General features: G+C 27.7%; 1 protein-coding gene across 3 annotated transcripts in view; it reads left to right on the top strand.

Annotated features, from left to right (window-relative positions):
- The window catches only part of LOC136979247 (death-associated protein kinase 1-like), a 43,495-nt gene extending 16,909 nt beyond the window's left edge, over positions 1–26,586 (top strand). The window contains exons 3-24 of one of the 3 annotated variants that reach the window (XM_067275191.1): positions 3,823–3,868; positions 4,949–5,038; positions 5,234–5,359; positions 10,080–10,193; positions 10,420–10,518; positions 11,576–11,674; positions 11,765–11,863; positions 12,763–12,861; positions 21,817–21,915; positions 22,065–22,163; positions 22,245–22,343; positions 22,416–22,514; positions 22,617–22,694; positions 22,778–22,985; positions 23,056–23,178; positions 23,260–23,454; positions 23,519–23,781; positions 23,866–24,054; positions 24,218–24,400; positions 24,478–24,684; positions 24,771–24,940; positions 25,020–26,586. In XM_067275191.1, the coding sequence (XP_067131292.1) occupies positions 3,823–3,868; positions 4,949–5,038; positions 5,234–5,359; positions 10,080–10,193; positions 10,420–10,518; positions 11,576–11,674; positions 11,765–11,863; positions 12,763–12,861; positions 21,817–21,915; positions 22,065–22,163; positions 22,245–22,343; positions 22,416–22,514; positions 22,617–22,694; positions 22,778–22,985; positions 23,056–23,178; positions 23,260–23,454; positions 23,519–23,781; positions 23,866–24,054; positions 24,218–24,400; positions 24,478–24,684; positions 24,771–24,940; positions 25,020–25,704 (3,469 nt within the window). In that variant the 3' untranslated portion in view covers positions 25,705–26,586. Of the gene's footprint in view, positions 1–3,822; positions 3,869–4,948; positions 5,039–5,233; positions 5,360–6,445; positions 6,849–10,079; positions 10,194–10,419; positions 10,519–11,575; positions 11,675–11,764; positions 11,864–12,762; positions 12,862–21,816; positions 21,916–22,064; positions 22,164–22,244; positions 22,344–22,415; positions 22,515–22,616; positions 22,695–22,777; positions 22,986–23,055; positions 23,179–23,259; positions 23,455–23,518; positions 23,782–23,865; positions 24,055–24,217; positions 24,401–24,477; positions 24,685–24,770; positions 24,941–25,019 lie in introns of those variants that run through there. The other 2 variants (XM_067275192.1, XM_067275193.1) reach the window with 2 other exon arrangements.
- Positions 26,587–26,593: the final 7 nt, after the last annotated feature.

The raw sequence follows: 26,593 nt of genomic DNA, 5'->3' as shown, positions 1-26,593 counted from the left end.
GTGTTTTTCACATCTAAAGAATAGTTATAAAATTTCCTTTTTTTTTTTTTTTATCATTTAACATTGTTAAGGAACTTACATTCCTTTAATTTGTAATTATTATTTTACTATGTATTTGAGGCCTGATAAAGCACTAAAAAATCAATTATTTAATTTAGAGTTTTTATAGATGTAAGTAAGTAAATAATGTTTATTCGTAATGGGTTTTTCCCGTTACAGAGGGGTGTTACAGATGGAAACCAATCTCAGTTGGTTTTGTCAATTTTAACGTATGAATTCCAACATAATTAGCATCTTATCTGTTTTCATTAACATTAATATACCATTTAATCTTATAAGCTTAAATAATTAAAATCCGTGACATGATTTTGTAACGGAGTACTATGATATGTTACCTGTTACAATTTTACTATATGAAAAAATGAATACTTGATATTATCATTAATGATCTTAACCGGTGCACACAGGTTGTATCTATCTCATAATGCTCTTCATCCAAGTCAACAACAATTGGTAACTATTAATTTATGAGTACTCTGAAACTATTATTTTACACGAGAATTTTGGTTATATCTATCATTGATATCCCACGACAGATAAATTTCAAAAGCATTTTATAACAATTAAGAACTTTTTAGTATAATCATCTTGGTAGTGTAATTGGTATTTTTCCACGATTTCCTGTCGTAAACAACAATGGATAAGCATTACCGTAAGAATGGACAAGTATGAATCTGTTTCTAAATTTTCTATTTTCCAGATTTTAACCTTCTGTATATCTATTACTTCTATTAAATCATTTGTTATTAAATTCAAAATGTTTATCAATTCCTTCTCACAAAGCCACTCAATTGAACAACTTTATCCAGATTAACATCATAGGTATATTTTTGGTTATCTTTTGTATAATTGTCATCTCTTATAATTACTACATTACTCTTGAGTTTTTCTTGTTTAATTATTGCTAGTAATTTTTTTCCTCCTCAATCTCGATCTCTTGCATAAGTCCGCAGATACATAAAAACTCAACAGAATATATGAATATTTTTTGAATTTTCAGTAAATGTTCACAACTTTCACATGACTTAAAAGAGAACAATATTTTCTCTATACATAATTTATAACGTTCTTCATTACACACTACACATTTTTAAAACCAAGACGTGATGATTTTATATATGAGTAAAGATATGGGTTTGAAGAAGAAAGTTATAAATTTTTCAATTTTGTCGCATAGATATTTTTCAGTTTCTTGGAAAATATGATATTTCTATATTTATATATGAGTTTCTATCAATAATTATATATATATATCACAATTAAAAATTATTCACATGTTCTGTTGACTGTTGGCATATTACTATTATAATATTTTGACATGGCAGTTCTGTTTGGTGCATCTTGAAATACCAAATGCCAACATTTTATTTTATCTTTTGAATAGGAAATAATAAATAAATGATGTCTCTGAACTATCATTGTCATCATTTTGATCTATAATTTCATCAATTTTCTCATCATTGTCAGCTATATCTCTATCATTATAACTACAATTGTTATCATCTAGTTTGAAAAATTTTGGTATTACCATTTATCTAGATAAGTATAAATACATTTTTAAGGAGCCATAGAATTTTTTAAAAACATTTGTAAAAATAAATTTTAAAAATTATGTATGTATTCATTTACTAATAAATAAATTAAAATATGCTTGCAATTCTAACAGAGAAATTGCCACTCAGACTAATATGAAATACAACTGGTCTAACAAGATTATTCTGATACGGTGAAAAAAGTTTGTTTTTTATAAATGCACAAGACAAATATAAATAAATAATAAAAATATAGATATGTAAGTGTAATTATTAAAGTGTTCAGTGGAAAATGTATATATTTACTTTTAAAAACAAATTACATATATAGTACATACATAGGTTTGTGTGTGTACAAGTATATACAAATATAATGTAATATATATATATAAAAAAACAAATAAAATAGGAAATTTTGAGTTTCCACCTTTATTGTATAATGTTGGACTTTTATTTAAGTAATATATAAGAAGATTTTTTTCTTTTATAAAATATTTATATACTGAAAGTTTGAGATTTAATTAATAATTGTAATACATTATCATCATAAGAATTTTTATTTAAGAAATGAAAATATTTTAAAAACATTTTGCTATAAAATGTTGAAATATCAGTGAAAAGAGGACAGGAAATAAATTATCATAAACAATATAACTTAATGTAGATTTCCAAGGCTTTTTAGATTCTATGAATCTGTATTGTATTATAAACATAAAAAAAACTATTGATGATATGAAAAATATTCAATAATTTAAACACGTCGTTTGCTACTACTAACATATTTTTTGAACTTGTGTTTAAATGTAGATTATTTTAAATTATAAATTCAGTCTTGAAACATTACAGTAGTCTTTATATTTTCTTTCATTTTAAAGAAAACATATTTGTTTATGATACTTTTAGTGCGCGTGTGTGTATTGTAAATTCAAAAATGCATTTCTTTAAACAAGTGATGAAAAATATATGTGTTACAAATGTTAAATCATTTTGGAAATTCTGGCTTAAAACATCTAATTCTTGTTTTTAATTAGATTAATTGTTTTTTAATTTATCAAGTTCAGAAAATCTAATGGATAAAGAAAAGAATTTAATATTAATAAATTTAATTCAAAATATACAATGCAGAAGTTAAGTTTGTAAATAGCTATTTTTATTAAGTAATTGAATTTAAATTATAAATAAAACAAATTTTCGTGTTAAAAAGAAGAGAAGAATAAACATTTCATTTTCCATTAATTCTATAATCGTAATCTAAAAACATCAAAATAACAAATACTTTTAGTATTCTTGTTTAAACAAGGTCATGTTTAGAAAATCCTTAAACTGTGTAGTTTTTTTTTTTTTTATACAAGAATAAATGTAATTTATTTTGTCCTTCTATTTCATCTAATGTAACTGTTAACAAAGTGATAAACATCAGTTAGATAGAATGAAAAGAAACAGAACACAGTGTTGGATATCAAGAATAAAAACATGTTTGTTTTATATATAAATTCTTGAAGAAACAAATTATTGCTTTTTCAAATTTTACTTTTTATCATTAAATTTTTATAATTGTAATTAATTGTGATATATTTCATTATTAAATAAATCAAAAATCTATTACAATATTTAAAACATACTTTGCCGACAGATATTGATTATACAAAAATAGAAATTTCAATGAAGCAAACTTAATGTACATTACTATTATAAAATCAATATAAAATCTTTCTTGATCATCTATAACATGCCTCCATGCTAATCAATCTTCTTGTAGAATATATTATGTTCTTTTATAGTGAAAATTAAATATTTTATGCTCTCTTCTTTTTTAACATTTGATTTCATAAAAACCACCAGATATTTATTTTGAAAACTAATTTCATCTGATTATGTTAATATCATTATCATATAATATTTATAGACATTAGTAATTATCATCTAACTTTTATCTTATTTCTTATTTATTTTTTTTAAATTGTAAATAATAAAAATATAAACATTTATATATAGTTTATACAATAATGAATTAATTTATTGATCTTTATATATCACACTGACCTACCTTTCATTGACTATGGTAGTGTCCTCGTACTCACCCAGAACCAGCTGCTAGATTTATTGATCTATGTTGCCTTAGTAACCGTAGCAGAAAATAATATTGCATGATTAAGCTAACATAATGCTATTAATGTATATACAATGAAAATACCATAATATGTATTTAATTATTCCCTTTAAATCATAGAAAACGAGGAACAGTCAAACAATGCTTGGAGCATCCCTGGATTAAGGTGAGTCATTTGTTGTTTCTCTAACAAAATAATTCTAATTTAGACTTTGTCATATAGCATTACTTGCTGTAGAAGTCATTTTGTATTTAAAAAGTTACCGTGCAACATTTTGACAATTAAATTCATGCTCTTTATATATAGTTAACTTATCAGAAGTCAGTTAATAAATTTAGCTTATCGCCATTTAATAATAATAATAAATTTTCCTTTAGTTATCTCAAATGAAATTTAAATTAAACACTTACTTCTAAATAAAAAAAGAACTCTGGATAATGCTTCTTATATTTTCATGATCAGAATAAATTTAAAAGTAAATTAATATAAGAATCTATTTAAAACTTATTTTATATGTTACAACTTAGTTGAATATCAAATTTATAACATCTATCAGAATGTCAACCCCATTTAACAGGCTTGGAGTTCTTTGGACTCTAATTGGAAAGGGTAAAAGTGCAAATGACCTACTTCTGTTTTAATCAGGGTCATTATGTACTGTCTTAGTGAAATATAAAGTATTTTTTGCTTAAAATGTATTATTACTTTCATTTTATAATCTTTTTTATTGATATTGTTTCCTTTCGAAACCAAAAAAAAACAATCACTGACTCAGAAATTGTATATTTTATATGTAGTTATTAAAATTACAAATGTCAAAATTTCATATTAAATCTATTTTAATGGGTTTAAAGAAATTTTATTGTGAGTCGGGCTTTAACTTATAATTATATAACTTAAATATTTTAGTAATAAAACTGCTTTATTATTAAAGTAATAAATATCATTTGTGTACTCGTGGGGAATACCAACGACTAAAAATTATATCATTAATACGTCATTATATAGATTATTATTATTTTTTGTTTAAATAAATAATGGATAAATTAATGGATGTGGCAATATTAATTTCAGACAGGTATTATGTGAACATTAATAATAGATTTTATTCATTCATTAGTAACAAAAGATTATATTTGGATGGCTTATAAATAATTGAAACAAAGTTAATTTAGATAGAATAAATTTTACAATGGTTAATGATTATCATTGTTGTTTTTTCTTCTTTTTATAAATTATTTTTAGCCTCGAGATTTTACCGAAGTGGTTGTCCGAAAGAAGAATGAAATAAATATTGATAATTTTAAGACATATTTGGCTAGACAGAGATGGAAGGTACAGTACTTAATTCTCATTCTTTAAAATAAATTATTATTTTTTAATGTTTAATGCTTGAATTGTTTTCAAGAAAAATTCAATGCTTTGCATTTACTTTATCTGTCAATTTTAAAATGTTTAATTACTAATATTTACTAGAATTTATTGTAGATATATGGATAATAATTGAACGTATTATTAAATTTTTTTTAGCATTCTTTGCTGGTTATAACTTTATGTAACAAATTGTCACGTAGTGCCAAGTTACGCAGTCAGAGCAGTGTTAACATGATAGAATATCATTCTGGCATCCGAGATATGCCATTCATAAACAAGGAGGTAATTATTACTATAAAACATAACAAATTTCATATCCTTATCCTGCTATAATAATGTGAAATTTCTTTTTTAATTATAAAAATTAATTTTTGTAACTTTCTAAAACCAAAGTTTGAATGAATTTATTGAAAATGGGGACTTTTCATTTGTTTTAATTTAATTTTAATTAGGAAATTAAAAATCTTGGTCAATAACTAAAAATCTGAGTTTAATTTTCTAACTATTATTTGCAAGAATTAATGATTATTCAGCTATATAAACACATTATAAAAAAATATTTAAACAGTACTAAATTAAAATACTATTAATATATATTAAGAATTTTTAAATTAAATTTAAAGTGTTCTTTATTAAATATTATGATATCCACTCCATCTGATGGGGTTAACAGATATGCATATATAGTATGTAACTAAATGCTTTCTAAGAATAGCAATTTTGATAATTGTGCATAATCATTTGGATTATCTTATGATTATTACACGTACGTTATCGCCGTAACCGGGTCAAAGTCAGTCTTATAATAGAAAATTACCGAGAACATCTTCCCAGATGCGCATCACTATCATCATCCTGTTCAGTCGCGTTTAACCTAGTAGCATATTATAAATAAGAAAGATTAATGGAAGTATCAATAAGTCTTATATCCGGATATAATCCGACACTGGGTACATTGTTGATAATCTGACAACCTACAATAACGTTATAAAATTGACTTGCAGTATGTATAATTTTTTTTAATATCGAGGTCAGACTTTTTTTTCCCGAAAGATATTTAAAAACCTAGTTGATGACACAGTTATTTCGTAACGGTAGAGGTAGATTGCTACTTCGAATGCCATTCTTGATTGCATACTAATTGGTTTGCCAGATATTGCATTCGGCCGTGCGTGAAATGTGTTTGGTTTATCTATATAATCTAGATTTAAATTTAAAAAAAAATTCACGGCTTTTTTTATTATTATTGTTGTTGTTTTTTTTCCTTCTGTTTTATGCGGCAAAATCTTGGATGGGGGTTGCCTTCGCCGAATAAAACGAAATGGCACAGTTCCAAAACGTAAGTCGATCTCGACACCAGCACACGTGGTCAGCATATGACTAGACAGCAGTGAAATTTTTGTATATAATTTCAACCGGATGCTGTGCTGACCACGAATATACTCGCTCACTCTCTCTCTCCCTTGTACGTCAGACAAATGGAATAGGCCGCATACCTATACGAAATACCTGAAGTGGGACAAAATCCGGTCGGACTAGTTGTACTGCACCAGTCACTACTTCCTGGCTGAGCGTTCTAGCTGCTTGTAGTTTGTTTGTGTCTCTCTCTTCGTCATGAGTATGTACGACGGTGCCTGTGTATTTTACTTCCCAGCCTGTGATAGGTAGTTTTATATATATTATGGAAGGATCGTGCGATCTCGACAAAGGGACGGTTTATTTCGATAACGATGCTAACGAAGATGAAAATTTCGTGGTCGTGTCAACCCTGGTAAGTCTTCTATATCATTTTTAGTAAGGGGTATAATTCTATTATTATTTAGTGTAATTACACTCAGACGGTGCAGTAAGGCAGAGAATATTATTTATAGACGTATTATTCCACGTCATGTCTTAGCTAGTGACTGACGAAATATTGCGAAAAATTTTTGATATATTTTTTAAAAAAATATTCTCATTGCGCAATTTTATAACACTAATGTAAATGAAACCCGTAGTTCATTTTAGAATAAAATAATAGCTGAAGAACTTTTTAATTAGTATTGTGAAATATTTATATGGTTCAAAGAGTTTGTTACGTCAATCCGGAAGTTTTTTTTCGTATTTTCCTAATGTTTAAAGAGAATTTTTTATTAGTCGATACAAATTTTCACGAAAATATTAGAAATTATGCCATCTAGAATGAATTATCAAATTCCTGAATATATATTAAAATACCTTGCGTAGATAAATTCTAATTTCCCCTTTTTTTTAATGCAGTCTCTAAACAGTGTAACGACATTCACGATCAGAGTTTGTTGTAGCAGGTTTCCTCTAGATTATTGCTGACGAAAAATTACACAGCAATCATTGTTATATTATCCTTAATTGCTTAGTATCGTTTCAAAACAAAATGATGATTTCATCTTGTGTTCACCCTCCTATTTCCGCTTTGCGTGTACAAAACGGAATGCTAGAGGTGCAGCGAATAGATTAAGATTGATTAAATATCATACTTATTTTTATTCATATTTGTTTATATATTCTATCCATTCTATCGGGTCTCTTACCTAAAAGTAGGTTGCTACACCACGAAGTACGAGGTAAACCCCCACTTTGCTGATAGTTTATCGTGTGTGTTTTTTTCCGTTTCGCTTTTAATTTAGCTGAGGATGAAAAACTGACATTTAAAAAACACTTTGTTGCATTGTTTTTAATCGTTGAAGGCGTTTTTATCTTAATTACTTTTCGATTTTTATGGTCAATGCTGACCTTGTTCGTTTCACTCATGAGGAAAAATACACTCCACTTATTATATCGAAATGTTAAGCATGCTTGCTTTGTAGATTTTTCACGATACAGCGACAAACCAAAACCGATTCATCTGCAGTTTTTCGATTTATTAAAGTGCTTGTTAAACGGGGTAAACTCGGATTGTCCAGGATTAAAGGGTCAATTAAACCGTCGAATTCCAGGCGTTTAAGCGGGATTACGCTTCCTAACTCAATAGAACTTAACGAACATCGACCTCTATCGAATGTGAAAGTTCTTAGTTGTTGTCTCCCACACTTCGTTGACCAAAACAGATTTCCTGTTCGACGAAATTTCATCCTCTTACACGTTTATAGTCCTATTGATTTATGAGTATATTCGACCATTTCGGTCACAGTAGATGTATTTATTTTATCATTTTCCGTTCGGAAGTTCGGAAGTGGCAATTATTGACGATGCGGATCATTAAACGGCGTTTAGTAAAGTAACCTTATTAAGATAGTTTCTCGGCCGTTGATCTCGATAATAATCAGCCGCCATACTTGAAAAATAATTCAGAACACGAGAGTAGTGGGTTATAGAGTTTAGAATTTCTCACGACCTTTTGGTTTTATGTCGAGAAGAATTGTTTTTCCTTTCATCGGACGAATGACAGGATGCGATATTCCACGCTTTATTCACTGTAATGACATCATCCACCACTTCCCTTCCATACAGTTAGAGATGCACGATATGACAGTTGGGTCGTACCTCAGGGTTGTCGCACTCGATCAAGATTGTCTAGCCAAAATTCAAATGTTAAGACCTTCGCATAGTTGCGACACTCGAAGGGTGGTATACGCAGTGTTGCGTCACAAGTAAACGAGTAGTTATAACACAAGTTTGGCAGTGGGTGGTATTATTAAGTCGGTTTATTACACTCGGTACACGCAGTACGTTTCCTGTCTTTATCGTGTTTAATTGAAGTACGATTTTCAGAGAATAAGACTTTGTAAGATACATTTCAAATGTAGATTTTAATCTGTTCTACTTCTCCTTTTCTATTGTTTTAAATACTAGTTAAAGTCCGGATATCTCTTTGTGTACTCATCTTGCATAGAGGTTAATCCTTACGTTAGAATTTATTCTGTTTTTTCGATTCGATCCTGACCTATTTCTGGAGAATGCGCAGAATCAAAACTTTCTTGATGTACTGTACAGTACAGCACATCCCGTCGTTGAACTGATTATGCGGTCATCCGTTGTTTTTTTTTTTCCCAATATATGTTTTTAGTTAGCTGTCACCTCTCTAAGTCAAAGATCATTTATGTCTGGTGGAAATAAGGTCGCAAATGTAAACGTTACACTTTTTTTTTTTTTTTTTTGCTCTGTCTTTTTATTGTGAATTTGCCGTTCTGAACTAGATTATTCAATGAAAATTTTGATGTTATTTCACACGAATGGTACTAAAAGTTTAAATTGTTTCTTCTCTAAATTATCGAAGTTACATGTTTTTAAATCACGAAAACAAACAGATAATCTCATATTTATCCGTCTGTATTATCTATAAATATATTGATAGGGTCGTTGAACTCGTGCTTCCGCTTTCGTCCAATCCTTTACTCGAGTTACAAACTCGGATTCGTTTCGTGTCTAACCTACGACTAACTTTGTCCTTGTGTGTGTGTGTGAATAGAATGAAAAAAAAAGTCATATTCGTTGACATGGCGTATCAAAATTGCAATAATAAATCTTAACGGTCTAGCGACAACCAATGGCTGATGTTGCACGTTAATTGACGTACGTAAAATCTTTGCTGCATGGATTTCTTTGTAACAATTGTATATTTCGGGATGTGTTCGATGTCAGTGGATAATGCTCTTTAAATTGAGTTAGCAACAGATATTGAAAGTGATGATACGAAATAAAAAAATGTATATGCTCGATATAGAAAAACCCATGACTAATACTGGACTTCGTCCGTTTCGGATGATGCGTGGTTTCAGAAGTGCGATGGATGAGTTTTTAGACATTAAGGTATTATTTTCGGGGTCATTGTATGAATTTAATGATGATGATGATATGATTAATTTTGTTAGAAATTGATGATGATGACGACTTTAAATTGATTTTTATTTCTGTAGGGATGACATATTGATTGATTACATTGAATATAGGATTATTCGTTTTTTAATTAAGATGAATGTATATATTTTTAGATATTTTTATTAACTAAATTTATTATTAAACACTACTTTTTTTTTCTTAACAGCAAGATGAAAATTTTGTTGTGGCAGCATTATTTTGTGCTGTGGAAGAGGGAAATCTGGCTGGATTGGAAGAATTGTTTTCTATGTCTAATATTGATGTCAATCAATGTAATAGGGTAAGTGTTAATTTATTCATTTGTAAATATTGGAAATAAAATATTTTAATTTACTTTATATAGGAAAAATAATTTTTTTTATTTCTACTAAAAAGAAAATTTTCGATTTATATTGTTCATGTTATATTATGATGAATTATTGTTATGAATTTTAAACGTACAAAAAGTATATATTTTAACTTAATGTAAACTTTAGATATTTATTTGTTAATTTAAATTCTTTTAGCATGGAGAAACAGCAGTTCATATTGCTTCTGGATTGGGTCAGTTAGAAATACTTAGGTTCCTGCATTCCAAAGGAGCTGATATCTTTAGAGTAGATAGTGTAAGTTCAAAACTATTTTAAATTAACTTTTTAAATTAGTAAAAGTTGTTAAATAAAGAAGAAAATGTCTCTAAATTTTCTCAATATACGCAAAAAGATTTATATACTAATTTTAATCCAATATACAATATAATGTAGTAGTGTATAAAATGAAAATTATAAAATACTTAAAACACAAACATTTTTTGCTTACTTGATGCCATTCTCAAGCCTTTTTAGCAAACTAAAGAATTTTACATGACATTTTAATCAGATATTATTTTATTTTTGAAGTTTTTAATTATGAAATTTTTTTATTTTAACCTGCTGTTTTTGAAGGAATATATCTTGTTCTACATTAAAATAATCTTTGAACTTATACAGAATAATTGATAACCAGTTGAAGTGTTGATTTAATTCTGTTTGGATATGATTTATACAAACTTTGTCTATGTCCTTGTTGTTATATTTTATCTAGCATGAAAGTTAATAACACATAATTATTAATATCTTTCATGTCTTTATATTCAGTAAAATCTAAATGACAAAAAATCATTCTTATAATTGCCTAATCATATTTTTAAAAAGTTAAAATTGAAGCTATTACTTATATTAATAGAATGATAATGTAAAAGTAATTTAGTTAGCAACAAAAAATTTTATTGCTGATTAATATACTGTAAATTTTTATGATGGATACTTTATGTAATAACTTTTACAGAAAAACACTTATATTGTCAAAATTTAAAGTTTAATGTGTATAAAAATACCAATAAATTTAAACTTATACCAGCTTCAAGCTTGCTCCAGAATGTGCCAATTTATTGTTTTCTTTTTTTTTTTTTATTTTTTGTACTCATCAGAGCATGTTATTTCAGGAAGTTTGTATTATTATCAGAGCAGTTACAAAGCATGAATAATGATTCGAATTTATGTGATGCTCCGAGAGACACACAAATCATTATAATACATGCAAATAATTATATGTAATAAGTTTTGAATTTTAAGTTTTCAGACATTTTTTTTTGAGATATTTTAAAATTTTAGTAATTTTTTCTTTTTTTTTCTGTCTTTATAGCATGAAGATAGTGCCATTTATTGGGCAGCTAGACAGGGTCATGATCATATTATTCAGTATTTGTGTGATCAGGGTATGCCTGTTGATATGCAGAATAGAGTAAGAAATAATTTTAATAATTATAATTTTTAAAACGTCTGCTTTTAATTTTAAATTATATTAAATGATTAATTGAAATAATTTATTTAGGCAGGTGAAACTGCTCTGCATGTAGCATCAAGATACGGTCATGCAAATGTTGTTCATTTACTCTGTGGATTTGGTGCAAATATTAATCTTCCGGATGAGGTATTATATTTTGAAGGGTAGAATTTAAGATTAAATATTTCTTTAATATTGGAATTACTGTATTTCTCCGTAATGCGTATTTAAAAAATTTATTTAATTTGAAATAACCCTAATGAAATTTTTGACACTTTTTACTTCTTAATAAAACAATTTTGTTTGAATATAAAAAAAAAAAATTTTAGTATTGTGGAAAATAGAGAAAAATTATTGGAATTATAAGCTAAAATAAATATTAAAATGTTACATAATTAATGTAATAATTTCAAAAAATTAGAATAAATTTGTCAATTGAAATTATAAGTTAACTATATTTAATATCTAAAAAATTTTTACACCAGACAATCAAAGTGTTTATTACAATTAATGTTCAATTTTTAAAAAAATAGTAAGATTTTAAAACCTTAAAGTATTAAAATATATATTGAAAAATGATGAAAAACCTGAATATTTTTAGTTTTTGAATTTTTCAAAACAGTTTTTATTAATTGCTAAATAAACTTCATATAATTTAGAAGAATTGAATATAATTTGAAAATTTTTACGTGGTATTAAAATATTTTTTGTTAGTGATAACGGTTTTTACAAATGATTGATTCTTGAAATCAATTTTTGATTTTAAATAATTTTGCAATGTGATAGAATTTTGATATAAACTGGTGTTGTGGTTTTTGTGAACATTGTTTGTTTGCTTGTTAAAAATGTGATTTATTGTTTAAATTAAATATTTTTAAATAAGAACAGTTTAAAATTAGAAAGCAGATTAATATTATTTTTAACAATTATTATTTTCTTGTTATTTTTAGTTTATTTTGCATGTTAAAAATTTAATAATAGTGTAGACAAAAAATGCACTTTAGTTTTGTTTTGCACATTGTTTTATGTAATTGCCAATTTGTTAGCATGGTGAAACGGCTCTACATATAGCAGTCTGGCATGGATTTCCGAAGATTGTGCATGCTCTGTGCAAATTTGGTGCTCACACTGCCCTCAAAAATAAGGTTGGTTAATGTATTTGTGTGTACTTGTCTCTATAATTTAATTTATGTTTTTAATATGTTGCTCATATGTTAGTGTTAAAATTTTATTCTAATTTATTATTTTCAGAGATCAAATTTGGTATTAATAAGTTTACTTATTTAAGATTATTTGCTTATTGTTTGTAAAATAGTAATTAATGTTACTTTTTATGTATGTCAGAATGTAGTACAAATATAGAATCAGTTCAGTATGCAAATTGAAAGTTTAAAATTCTGATTGCTTTGAATAGTTCAAAGAATATTTTTGAAAGTTTTATTAATAAATGCATTCAGTGAAGAAATTTTTTTTTCTGTTTTATACAATTTTCCAAATTGATTAATTCTGTCTATTGTTATAACATTAAAGTAATTTATTTTTAATTTATACAAATATCAAGGAATAATCTTTGTTTAATATTAATTCATATTAGTGAGTTTTAGCTTTAGAATAGCATTTAACATGCTAAAAATTCATTATTTTCATTGTTTACAATTCTGATTTTAATTTTGTATATGTAATTCTTCACTTAGATTTTTTTAACTTATATCAACTTAAAAATATATATATATTATTAACACAACTGTGTTGTAGTTATTAAAGAATAAAATTTTGATCAAATTATTAATTTAAAACTAAATTAAACTGAAAATTTTTATAATAAAGAGAGTAACAATAATTTTCTCACTAGAGGGAAACACTTCTTGTCCAATTGTTTTATTTTCATGCATGAGTAAATAAATTAAAAATTTCATTTAAATGCAAGTTTCATATAAAATTTTTAATTATGTCTCAAACAAATTTTGCAATCAATTTTATACATTTAGGATGATATTTCACTTAACAATTATAAATGCTTCATAATTGTTTTTGAATGATAACTTGCTAATTTCGTAATTTATATTATCCTTAGTTTTTACATAATGATATAAATTATGTCTAAACATTTTAAGGTTATCAATAAGTATTTTCTCTATTTTTTTATTGTTTGTTTGAAAGGATATCGCTCTTGTGCAATTATAAAATATTAAACTTTTTATAGGTATACCATATTGTGTATCTTAGTACTGTATCCATTCTGTTCAAGGAAATGACTAGAATGTTTAATATTTAAAAATTGAATTTGCATGATGTTGATACAGTAAATGACTATACATTTATACATTCACATAAGTGAACATTTTATTAGAAAATGTATTTCAGCATTTACATTTTCCTTTCCAATTTCTGTAATTAAACATGTAAGGAGATCGGGTTAAAGTTATCAGAAAAAGTGAAAATAGTTTATCACAACGGCAATTAACTGCGAAGTTTAACTGTGGGAAAACAAAATTTATTTTACTGTAGAACTACAGTATTTTCCTTGGGGGTATAAAATATTGTATATGATACAATTAATCAGCTGGTCTCATTGTTTGATAAAATTTATTTTTTATTTTTATTTTTTTGAAGCTCATTTACAGTACATGTACAATAAATAGTTTCTGTATCAACCTACCTTACTTCCACGATATTTTTATAAAAACAATATTCAAGTAATTTTCGCAGGCAGACAATAAATGCATTAACACAAAATCAGTTTTACAGGCAACCTTCTTGTTTTGATTTCATGATTGTCATTGATGTAATGAAATCATATTAAAAGAAGAAATAATAAAATCGTTTTATTATTAATTAATTAATCTTTTATTGTACTTGAGAAAATATTAAATATTTAAAAATACAGTATTTTCAAAGTTAAAATAAGATTAAACACATACCAATACCGAAGTGGTGGAGAGGTACCGTGCACTTCTCTATCGATGATGTACCCGTAACTGAGGAGCAAACAAAGAGAACCAAGTTGAATTAATTAAGTCGGAAAAAAGAATGTGTGCATTATAATCGAGACAATGCGAGTATTGTATTAACCTTTAAAATACTGGTATTAAATCTGTCTTATAAAATTACGGCGACTTCTGTTAATCGAGTTATCTGATAAGAATAAAATACGGTCCCAATGTAGCTCTATCATTGAAAAAATTCTCTTATTTTTGCTCACTTAGAGTTTTACTTAGTATATATGGCTTTTAGCCGTATCTGTGTGCAAAATACATGCAGAAATACAGTATTACAGCACCACCTGTATTGGATGACCACCTGTCTGAAAGACCATTTTTTGAAGGAACTGTGAGTGGTCGCTTTAGACAGGTTTCACTGTATAAATAATAATTAAATTGATTTTTCTTTATTAAATTTTTAATTAAAAAAAATTATACATTGCATCTCAGATATGAGTCATGAAGTGGTGCTCACATATCTGTCTTGTTTCTCAACACTTTGCATCACTTCACAATGCAAAGTATTGGGATCTGACTGCTGAAAGCAGTTAGAGGTGGGACACTTGTTAGTACACATATATATATACTGTATTTTATAGAATATTTTGAAATTTAAATTTATATGGTATCTGGAATTATTGATAATTATGTAGAAGACTTTGTTAATCTGAAAATTCTCACATTTACATTCACTTTTATTTATTGGAAGCAGACAGAGAGGAAAAAATGATTCACAAGTTTATTAGTCATCTTCAGTTTATATATAAAATTTATAATTATTATATTATAAATATTAACAGTTTATTTAATCTATATTATAAACTATAATTGATTTTGGAATGTAGCTGTTGGGAAAATGTTTTTTATGATAGAAATAAATTTATCATTTGTTTACATAGCTAATTGGCTTTTATCATTTAATTATTGGTATAATTCAAGCTTTATTTTCTATGCCTATTTATGAGTTATAACATAGTTTACTGAAATTTAAGTATGTAGAATCAGTTATAAATTGTTTGGAAAAAAATTATGAAAAAGTATACTGTTTTATTGCGTATTACAAAAGTTGTTAAAAATTAAAAGGTTAGAATTCAAAAAACATGATTGTATTTAGTGAAATAATAATAAACACTGGAAATAAATCACTTAAGAGGAGCAAGAAATGTTGCATTGAAAATCATTTAAGATAAGCAATTCTGAATATCATATGTTATTGTTACATAAAATATAGTAAAACATACAATGTGAAAAAATATGCATTTGAGGTAAATTGCACTAATTGAGGTAATATTTTCATTTATTGCACTTGTTTTAAGGTGCTGATCAACAATATGTGCATCCGCATGACCAGAAGAAATGATAGGTTTATGGTATTGTTCTGACTTTAGTAAGGTATATGATTTCATTAAAATATAAAACTTCTGCCATACATCTGTGTGGTGTGGAATCAATATTGCTGATGAGGTGTTGGGAAATTCTTTGCCACTCCTCTGTTAGAGCAGTCACATTCTTTCCTAATTGTTTTGACCAGTGTAGTAATATAGTGATCAAACTTTTTAATTATTTTTAGATATTTCTAAACTATTATTATTATAATTATATATTTAATGATAAACTTATAAGAGATCAAAAATTACAACAAAGTAACTGAATTTAAATGCAAATAGTAATAAATATTAACAAATTATTAATCTAATTTCTGTAAAAAGCTACAGACATTTTATATTTAAGAAATATAAAAATCCACAGCTTTATATCAAGTAACTAATATTAAATGTAAAACAAAATACCTTACCAATTTTCATTAATATTTTAATATGAAAAAGTACTTCAGAATGAATTTCTATATTCATATAATTAATAAGAATACTTTAATAATTTTGAAGAATACTTTAATTACGTCAATAGAAATCAAAAAATTTTTTAACTATTTTTTTTTCATTCTTAAAAGTAATTAGGATAAAGAATTTAATTCTTTCAACATGCTTTTCGTAAATAAATCTTTGATATTTTTCACTGTTTAAAGTTATCAAAGTTGAGATTTGGTGTTAATGAGCAGTAGATTTAAAAAAATTTTAGAATAAGTGTATAATTTTTAAATATAAGTTTTATTGGTGAAATATAAATAGCATTTTTAATGGCTTGTTACAATATAAATTCTCCCAGTTTAAAAGAATACATGTTAACAAACAATAAAATCATTTTTATAGCCTAATGTGTACATATCTTCTTATAATTATATTTAGTCCATTAATTATCCAATTTATATACTTGTAAATTTTTAAAATCTCAAGCATGCTTGCAATAAGTATATATTTAATTTAATGGTTTAGGATGATAATCTGTTTATATGAAATTGTTTGAAAACGTTAGCTTGTGTGAAAATTTATAGATTCATTTTAATTTATTCGGTTAAAGAAAGAATTCTAAATATTTTTGCTAGGTTAGGACATTACTAAAAGGTGATATGAGTATTGAGGGAAAATGTGGTATGTGTCTTAAAGGGTTTGAAATCTATTTGTGTAATTTACAATTTCCAAGTTAAAATTCAAATTTTGAAATATCGTTATTAGTTTTGATGTATATCGAATTAGAGGAATAGTAATGACTTTTCATTTTATTAATGTAAATACCGACTATATATATAGAAAGTTTTCTTGAAATTTTAGGAAAATCATTTAAAAAAGTTTTATATTAAAATAATTTATTGCTCCTATACTCTTCTAAGAATTTAATTTATTTTATAGAATTGGAAATAGTTGAAAAATAGTACAGTTAGTTATTTGAATGTTTCCTCTTTTTGTGATATACTGTGATGCATATATCCTGATATAAAATATCAGGATATATGCATCACAGTATATCACATATATATATAATATACACACAGAGTTTCTATACATCTGGAAAGTCAGGAAAGGAAAAGTCAGGGATCTTCATTAGTGTTTGGAAAAAGTCATGGAATTTGCCACCTTGGTTGCTTTGTTGATTTTTTGGCTGGCAATATGCTTGACTAACAAGTAAGTGTAACAGTCTGCTGGTGCTGCCTGCAGACTGCTATGTAGTAATGTGGTGCAATACAACTTATGAAAAGGATGCAGAAGATTTTCAATACTGAAAATTTTCCAAAAAATTTACAAAGAACAAAAAATGTTAAATAACAACATTTAAATTAAAATTATTTATTGATAACATTTTCCATTTGAATAATTTTGATTGTGCAACAAAACAATTTCTGAAGTTTTTCCAGTTTATTCATATTTTATAAAGTTCAGGAAATTTATTAAGGGATAAATTTAATAAATACATATTTTCGTACATGGATTATACAGGATTTGTTAATGAATAATAAATTAATAAATAATGGGTTTTTTTTTTCTTTTTCAAAGCCATGTAGATTTATGGTCGTGAATTAATAACTGAATAAACTACTTTAAAAATTAAATATTTTTATTAAATTAGTTTTAGTAATGTGTTAATTATAAAAACTATGTAACTGTTGATTATAAAAAAATATCTAATTAAAAAATTGGAGAAACAATAGCATAGTGCATAGTAAGTCAAGTGCTCTGTTATTTTGTCAATGTGCCATACTGTAATGGGCATGAGGGTCAGGGAATTTATAGAGTTGGTCAGGGAAAGTCATGAAATTTAAAATAAAAATTTCAGTAGGAACCTTGTATAAATATTATTTAAAGTAAATTTTACTTTACTAAATAATTCAACAAATAAAAAAATAAATTTTTATTTGTAATGAAATATATTAATTTGGAATTACCATTACTAAGAGAAATTTATACTGATTTTAAAATTAGTATAGATCCTTTGCTACTTGTTAATTCTTAATAGTTTTGTTTTTATATAAGAGCATATACAGTAGGTAATTAATAGAGTTTAAATCTGTATTTTTCCTTTTAGATCTCTTGATATATATTATTATTATATTACTGGCAGTTTTTCATTGAACACTATTTAAGTATACTTTGCATTGATTAAATTATTAATTAATTACTAGATTTTGAATTTTTAGCAGTTAGTTTTTAGTTTTTATATTAGATAAACAGAAATTCCTACAATACAATGTGAATACATATAATTAAGTGTGTGAATGAGTTATATTACTCTCCTATACCATAAAATTTTGACACCCTTACAAATTTTTTTTTTTTTTTTTGTGACTATTTTCAAAAATTATTTTAATTTAAATAAATTTTTAATAAATAATATAAAAGTTTAATAGGCCTACTACTAATCACAAATTTTAGTAAAAATAACTTTTAAATTTAAAAATAATTTTATTGCATTTATTTGGAATTTAATGTGTTAAATTTCAAGGATATCCTAATTTGAAAGTCTTGTAAAGGATTAAAAAAATTGTTTTTATTACAAATTTTGAATAAATGCTATAGGGAAAACAGCATTATTGCTGGTTTTAGAATATTTTTCAATCTTTATATTAAGTTATTCAATATACTGTATACACATCTATCAAATACATTTAATGATAAAAATATTGGAAGTTTTAATATAGTAATGACAATAATATATATGTATTTCTAAGATATGTAATTATAACCTGAAATACTTTATCAAAGTATTAGTGAGATGGCTTGAATTAATGCTAGGACAACTGCATTCCAGCCATATGAACAGTCTATTGTTTACTCAAAGGAATTTATGAGAGATTTTACAACAATAAATTTTATTTAATAAATTAAATTAAGATAAAAACTCTAATTTTTAAACTTATTTATTCTTCTAACTTACACAAAAGTACCGAAAACTTATGATTATTTAACAAACAATTCATTTATTATATAATAAAAACGACAGATAAATTGTTCCTTCTAATATTAAATGGTCTAACCTTTTATATGTTTAGTGTTTTAATTGAAATATCTTTATTACATAATAAAAGCAGTATAGTAGCCGTGCTTCATGCAATAACTTAAAAAATAATTTAGAACTCGAACTCGACATATAAACTGTTATTTATTCTAATTATTGTCATTTTACTATTATACAAGAATCATTTGATACAACCGAAAACTCCTTAGCGAATATATGTTATAAGATAGAAACAAGAATGCACATTTTCTTAATACCTTTGCTGCAATTGATAGTAAATCTGTTGTAAAAGTGTCAAGGTGACCAAGTTTTTTTTATATATCTGATATACCAACTGACTTTTGACATAACAACAGGAAAAGTTAAAGAATCCAGTTTATACACTGTTACTAAATCAGCAAATAGTTTATGATGTTTATAAATATTTTATTAAAAAATGTTCTCTTCTCTTCTGTTTTCCTTAAAAGTTAGTTTATTTTTTTTGAGTTTGCCCTACTTTTATTCTTCTATTTAATATTTATAGCTTTTAAACATTTTTTTTTTACATTTATTTATTAATAATGTAAACGAATAAATCGATAAATTTGTGATAAGTAATTATTTTACTTAGGACAGTCACATTCTTTTATTATTGTTTTTTAAAATTTTTGTGAGATTCTAATTAAAACGGTATTGGAATGCTTCTATATTTACTGATTTTCAGAAAAATCTATGTTTAAAAATATTCAGAAAAGTCAGAATAAATGAAAATTTTGTCTTTATTAGATTTGTGATCAAAGCATATAACACGCTGTTTAAATGCAAGAATCAAATATCAGAAAGGTAGATGAAAAGATAAATATTTACACAAAATAAATATGATTTGTTTATGCTGATGATGTAATTCAACAAGTTTGTTAATTCTTTGCTCTGATTTCAAGTATTATTATTATTATTATTTATCAACATCTCATCATCTATAATACATTGTAAATTAGATAGACCTCTGGTTATATTATTAGAATTTAAATGAGTCCTTTTACTTTTCCGGCTGTTATGTATACATAACAAAGGAAAGTATAGGAATTGTCTCAGATTTCACCCTCCGAGTTTTTCCTTTTATACATATCTCCACATTTTGAGATCTGAACCAAAAAATGGGAGGGGGAATTCCGCTTGTGTGTTGGCATATATTTCCTTTAATATCTCAGGATGGGGTAATGATTAAGTAACGAAATTTGGCATTGTAGTTTGTGTATAAGGGACATTGATGCTGTTAAATTTTGATCGTTAAAGGTTGAGGGGGTGGTGAGTTAGAGGGGGAGTTATGTATCATGTCTTGAGGAGGGAGGGCTCGTACTTAATGTAGATTTCGCTCGTTATTAGCATTTACAAGTGTTTCATAAAACTCATCTCTACCCTCAAAATTAAGCTTGTCATTTTATTAATAATACAAAAACTTTTTTTTATAAAAAAAATTTCCTAACAGATGGCGCCACACACAGTTTATTATATTTAATAATACAGTATAACAGTCATTTTTTAAAGTAAAATCTCATAACAGCCGGGAAAGTTATGCAACTCGTTGCTAGATTTTTTTAATTAACTGAGATCATTCACAAGCAGTATATAAATCTTCTAAAATTCTTTATCGAATGGATTAATATTAACAAGCCACTACAATCAATTAATATTTAAATTATTACTCGTAATTCATTAATTTTTGTTGAAATGAACTTTAAGACAAGTTTTTAAAACAATCTCGGTTGTTGTAAACTAAAAACGTATGCTGCTAATCCATCATTAGAGCCAGCCTTAAGTTCGATAGTTCAATATTATTATTATATTTACCGTCTTGTTCAAGAATAGGACTATATAAACACGTAAATTATTAAATAATAGCCAATGGCAGTTTTAACTTTTAAAAATGTCTTCTGACAATTTCAGCTTGTAAAAATAAATTTAATGAAATTATTTTTTTAGATTAGTAGAGGGAAAACTGTTAGGCAATAGTTTAATTTAGTATATACTACTCATTTAGGGATTATTATTGAGTAATTTTTTCGTTAAATACATGTATATTAATTAACACACAATAAACAATAATGTACTGTATATTATTGTTTGTAGTGTATTTATATTGATCTGAAAGTGGCAAAGATTTTTAAAGTTTTAACTAAATTATAATAAATATTTTCTATCTCCCTTTTAAATATGTTAAAGGCAATGAAGTTATAAAGGTATGTTTTCTCTAATTCAGATATTTATTATAATAAACTTATTTTCTTTCAGGAAGACGAAACACCTTTGCATTGTGCTGCAGCCAGGGGTCACACCGAAAGTGTCAAATGTTTGTTGGAAGCCGGAGCTGATCCCGATTTACTCGATAAAGTATGTATATTATACTATATAATTTACTAAATTACATTTCATGTTCTATAGTCATAAATCTTACACAAAAATTACTGTTTGAATTTTTTATTTTTATTAAGTTATACGCTGTAGAGGTAATTGGCTATCTTTTTTTTTATGATTAATAGCACGGGTGTACTGCTCTCCACTTAGCGATGAGACGGCATCACATTCAAGTCGCCATGTTGCTCTTACATTCCGGATGTCAAATAGATGTTATAGATAATGTAAGTAATTTAAAGAGGTAGTAGAATTAAAATTTATGTTAATTAAACTGAGACTTTAAAAAGTATTTCATTTTTATTTAGCACGGAGAAGCTCCTATACATATTGTTTCTAGGGAAGGATTACTGCAGCTCGCTCAAACTTTATGCGCTTTCGGGTGTAAAGTTGATGTGCCAAATAAGGTAATATAAGTTAATGAAATTTAATTTAATTTTTATTAGCGATGTTTCGTTAACAAATTTATCTGTTATTAGGTGGGATTGTATCCGTTGCATTTAGCTGCAAAAAATGGTCATACAGAAGTTGTACGATGCCTATGTTTAGCCGGCTGTAATGTCGATCAAAAGAACAGAGTAAGTATCTGATGAATTTTTATTTATATATTTCATATACGATATTTAATCTTTCACTTAATTCGTTCGAATTAATACATGGAATATTATTTAAAATTCCAGGACGGAATTCCCGCCGAAATAACTGCTCTAGCTCAGGGATACAGCGACATAGGAGATCTTCTCAATCGGTTGAGAAATGTATATATAATGAATAAATTATATATGATGATTTTATATATAATAATTTTAAACCATTCGAATTAATGCTAATTACATCTTAGGAGCAACTACGAGAAGAATACATATCCCAGTTAATACCCACATCGCAACCTTTGTCCAGAATAAAGTTGAAGGTGTTTGGCCAGAGCGGAGTGGGGAAAACAGTTATTTTAGAATCGCTAAAATGTGGATATTTTAGCAGTTGGTTTAAACGTTCCAAATCTCCTTCGACGTCGTCTCTCTCTCCTGTAACTACCAGGAGTAAAAGAGGTAAAATGTGAATTTTTTTTAATTAAGTCGTAAGTTCCAGAACAAAATCTCATAATCTAATGATTAACAGGTGATCACGCCAGTAAATCTAGTATAGAACTGAACAGTTCGGGTTCGGAAGATGTCTTGACTTTCAAAACTAATCTAGAATGTTACACGCAAGGAATAGATGTTCAACAAACAAATATTTCCGGTAAATATGATTCGGATTGCAATATTGACTTCCTTACTATTTCATGATCATGAAATTAAATTGAATTTGTTTTTATGATAGGTGTGGGAGAAATAAGTCTCTGGGAATTTTCCGGTCACGAACCTTATCACATGATCTACGATCATTTCATAGGAAATACTAATTGCATTCACGCCATCGTCTTCAAACTTAGCGATCCCTACGAAGTTCAACTACAGCAGGTTCTATTCTGGTTAGCTTTTTTACAAGCAAGAATACCACCCATCGAACCTTTAGGTGAGTAATTGTAGAATATACCTTCAGACTTCTTTTATCTTGCTCTAATCAAATTGGATTTTAGGTCCTTGTGGTAAGAGTAACCGACCCGCCAAAGTCGTTTTGATCGCAACTCACGCCGATTTAGCGGGTTGCCATAAACATCCTTCTACCGCGGAATATGTTAGCAGCGAAGCTACCTCCATCTTGCAAGTAGCTCAACAAAAATTCCAGCACGTATTTGATTTACACGATACCGTCTTTGTTATGGACGCTCATATAGTTAGTTCTCCTTCCATGAAAGCGCTAAAACAGTACATGAGCAGTAATAAAAGTAAAATAATACAGGTGAGCCGGATTATCTCGCAAATTCACAATTTAACCGAAAGAAAATGGTTAAAATCCTTTTTTTTTTTTTTTTTTTTTTTTCAGGGTCTCCCTAAACATACCGGATTCTTAGGTTCTATGATATCGCATCTGCCTGTTTGGAGAAAATCGTCGTCGGCTTTCCCGGTTCTGTCCTGGCAGCAGTTCATCGATATGGTGCACCTTCAGATAAATCCTCTAGCAGGAGAGGAACATATGAAAGAATTAATACAACAGTTACAGTTAATGGGGGAGGTACGTAAAGCATATTATTCTTGCAATTTTCCACGTTTCTTTCTTCATATCTATCGCAAAACTCTTCAAATTCTTCTCGGTAAACAGTTTTAGAGTCGTCCTAATTTGTTTTGTTTTGTTTTTTATATATTGCAAAATAATAATAATTTGTTTTACTGAACAGGTATTATATTTGAAATCGGACAATCAAGACATTGTGGTCCTGAATCCAAGATGGCTGTGCGTGGACATTATTGGACATTTATTATCGTTAGAGCATTTGGAGCAAGCCAGAGTGACCGGAAGTTACACGGTGGACGATGTACAATTGCTCTTTCCAGATACGGATTCGTTGGATTTACTTCAGGTATAATCGGACACGGCTGTTGTATTATTTTATAAATCAACCGTTTGAATTTCATTTATACATTAACTTATGATCAGGTGTTAGAAGCTCTTCAGCTTTGCACTCAGTGCGATAACGATGGCGATATCGAATACGAGTTTCCTTGTTTCAACATGGTGGAAACTTTAGAAGGCTTATGGGATAAAAACGATGCTCGGTATACGAATGGAGTTTACGGTGGCGTTCATATCTGTTGTCAACCAAATGTCAAACACATGCTTCCTTGCGTGTTTCAACGACTTCAGGTAAGTGAAGGCGAAAATTTGTTTCAAGATTTCCTTCCTTATTTGTTTTGTAAATAGTGAAAAAATGCCACTTGTATATAAATTAGGTTCAGTTAAGGAGATCGGCACACGAACAACCCGATCCAGAGATCGATTTATATCAGTGGCACCACGGAAGCAAGTTTTGTAGTGGGTCCTTGGAAGGACTAATAACTCTCCGCGAAAATGAAATCATAGAAATTAAAGTTAGAGGACCTTCGAACATGAACACGGAAAGGTAAGTCCAAAAGGGAAATTTGTTTTGAAGACCCGAAACTGTGTTGCTGGATCATAGTATTTTATTTATTTTCTTTCAGTTTTTATTTCATGGAAGATTTGATGAGTATTATCGATCAGATATTGAACGATATGTGTCCGGGACTTCTGGTGGAGAAGAACATTCTGAGCGCTGCACAATTGAAACATCACATACCTCGCGTAGCTTCCTATTCGTCCAGTGTTCTAATGCGAGCCATTCTAAACGATAAATTGGCCGCCACCGTTCAAAACGTAAACAGCAGCGAAGAAGAACATATACTGGATCTACTCTGTTTCGGAACTTCGGATTTGATCCAGCCTCAAGGCATTCATAATAACGGAAGTCTTGTATTGGCTCCCGATCTTCACGTTTCCCATTTATCTCTTCTGACCAAGCAGCAACTCTGTTCCCTTTTAGATCCGGCCGATCCCATGGGAAGAGATTGGTGCATGCTGGGAGTTCTATTAGGGATGACTGATAAACTTCCGAGACTGGATCCGGGTGACGATCCCGCCTTCAGTTCTACCACCAGAATTCTCGAAGAATGGGCCAAAGATCCCGCGAGTACCATCGGACTGTTGTTAACTAAACTAGAAGAATTGGGCAGGAAAGACGCCGTCGACGTCATCTTGAGAACTGTTCCCTTAATGAAAGTATTTCCTATAGAAGAAGAAATACCGACTGACGAAGGAGTGGGCGTGAGCAGCGGTTCTCATACTTCGAGTTCCAATCTGTCGCATTGAACTAATTTAAAAATCATTCCATGAACTTGAACGGTTTTGATATCCATTCTTACCATAAGAACACCCCACGAATCGTTAAACACTGTAGTCTACACCCGATACGTATCTTTTTCCACTCATTGGTTTAAGTAACTTCACTGTCACGAGTATTCATCGACTTAATTCTTTGAACCACGATTATGTATTTTGTTAAGTATGTTTTTTTTTATACTAAGTAAGTTATTTTCATTCGTTTATTTAACCACATCGTCACGTTTAACAGCTTTTCTATAACCAGTACTGGTACATGTTGGAGTTGGAATGATTTACGAAACAAAACTTTTTAGTCATTTTTTTCACATTGGTATATGCATATTGCGTACAGTAACCTCGTGGCGCCATCCGCGCATTTTATAGGCCAATGTTAATAACGTGTAAGTAATGTAAATAGCGTAAACTATAAAACAAATGTAAATATGTGGGAAGTGGTGCATCCTCTACGCAACACTTTGGTGCTGAAATCCATATCTCTTTTCTTTTTTTTAATCGAGGAAGAAGAAAATCAACTTTGTGGTCGAAATTTTTTGGCTCTGTCTTTCCTAGTGCCATTGTTTTAAAACGCGAAGTGAAATAGTGTTTATATAGACAATCGTAATAGAGACGGATGCTCTAATTTTACAAACTTTTATTAATTATTATTATTATTATTATTTTCCAAGAGAGATTGCCAAAGAGTTTACGAAACTACATAACTAAATAACGTCGATGCCATAATACAGCTATAATCCTTGTAATAAAATTGCGAGGGTGGTTGGTATATGCGTTCCTCCTCCCAGTCTAAAATGTTGCTTTGAACATGTACAGTAACTTTTTTGTAAGGAAAATAAATCGAATCGATATAAATTGTATT

The sequence above is a fragment of the Centruroides vittatus genome, unplaced genomic scaffold, assembly GCF_030686945.1.
Source record: "Centruroides vittatus isolate TY-2023 unplaced genomic scaffold, ASM3068694v2 contig_6, whole genome shotgun sequence".
Taxonomy (NCBI): Eukaryota; Metazoa; Arthropoda; class Arachnida; order Scorpiones; family Buthidae; genus Centruroides; species Centruroides vittatus.
This window is presented reverse-complemented; position numbering and strand designations above follow the sequence as displayed.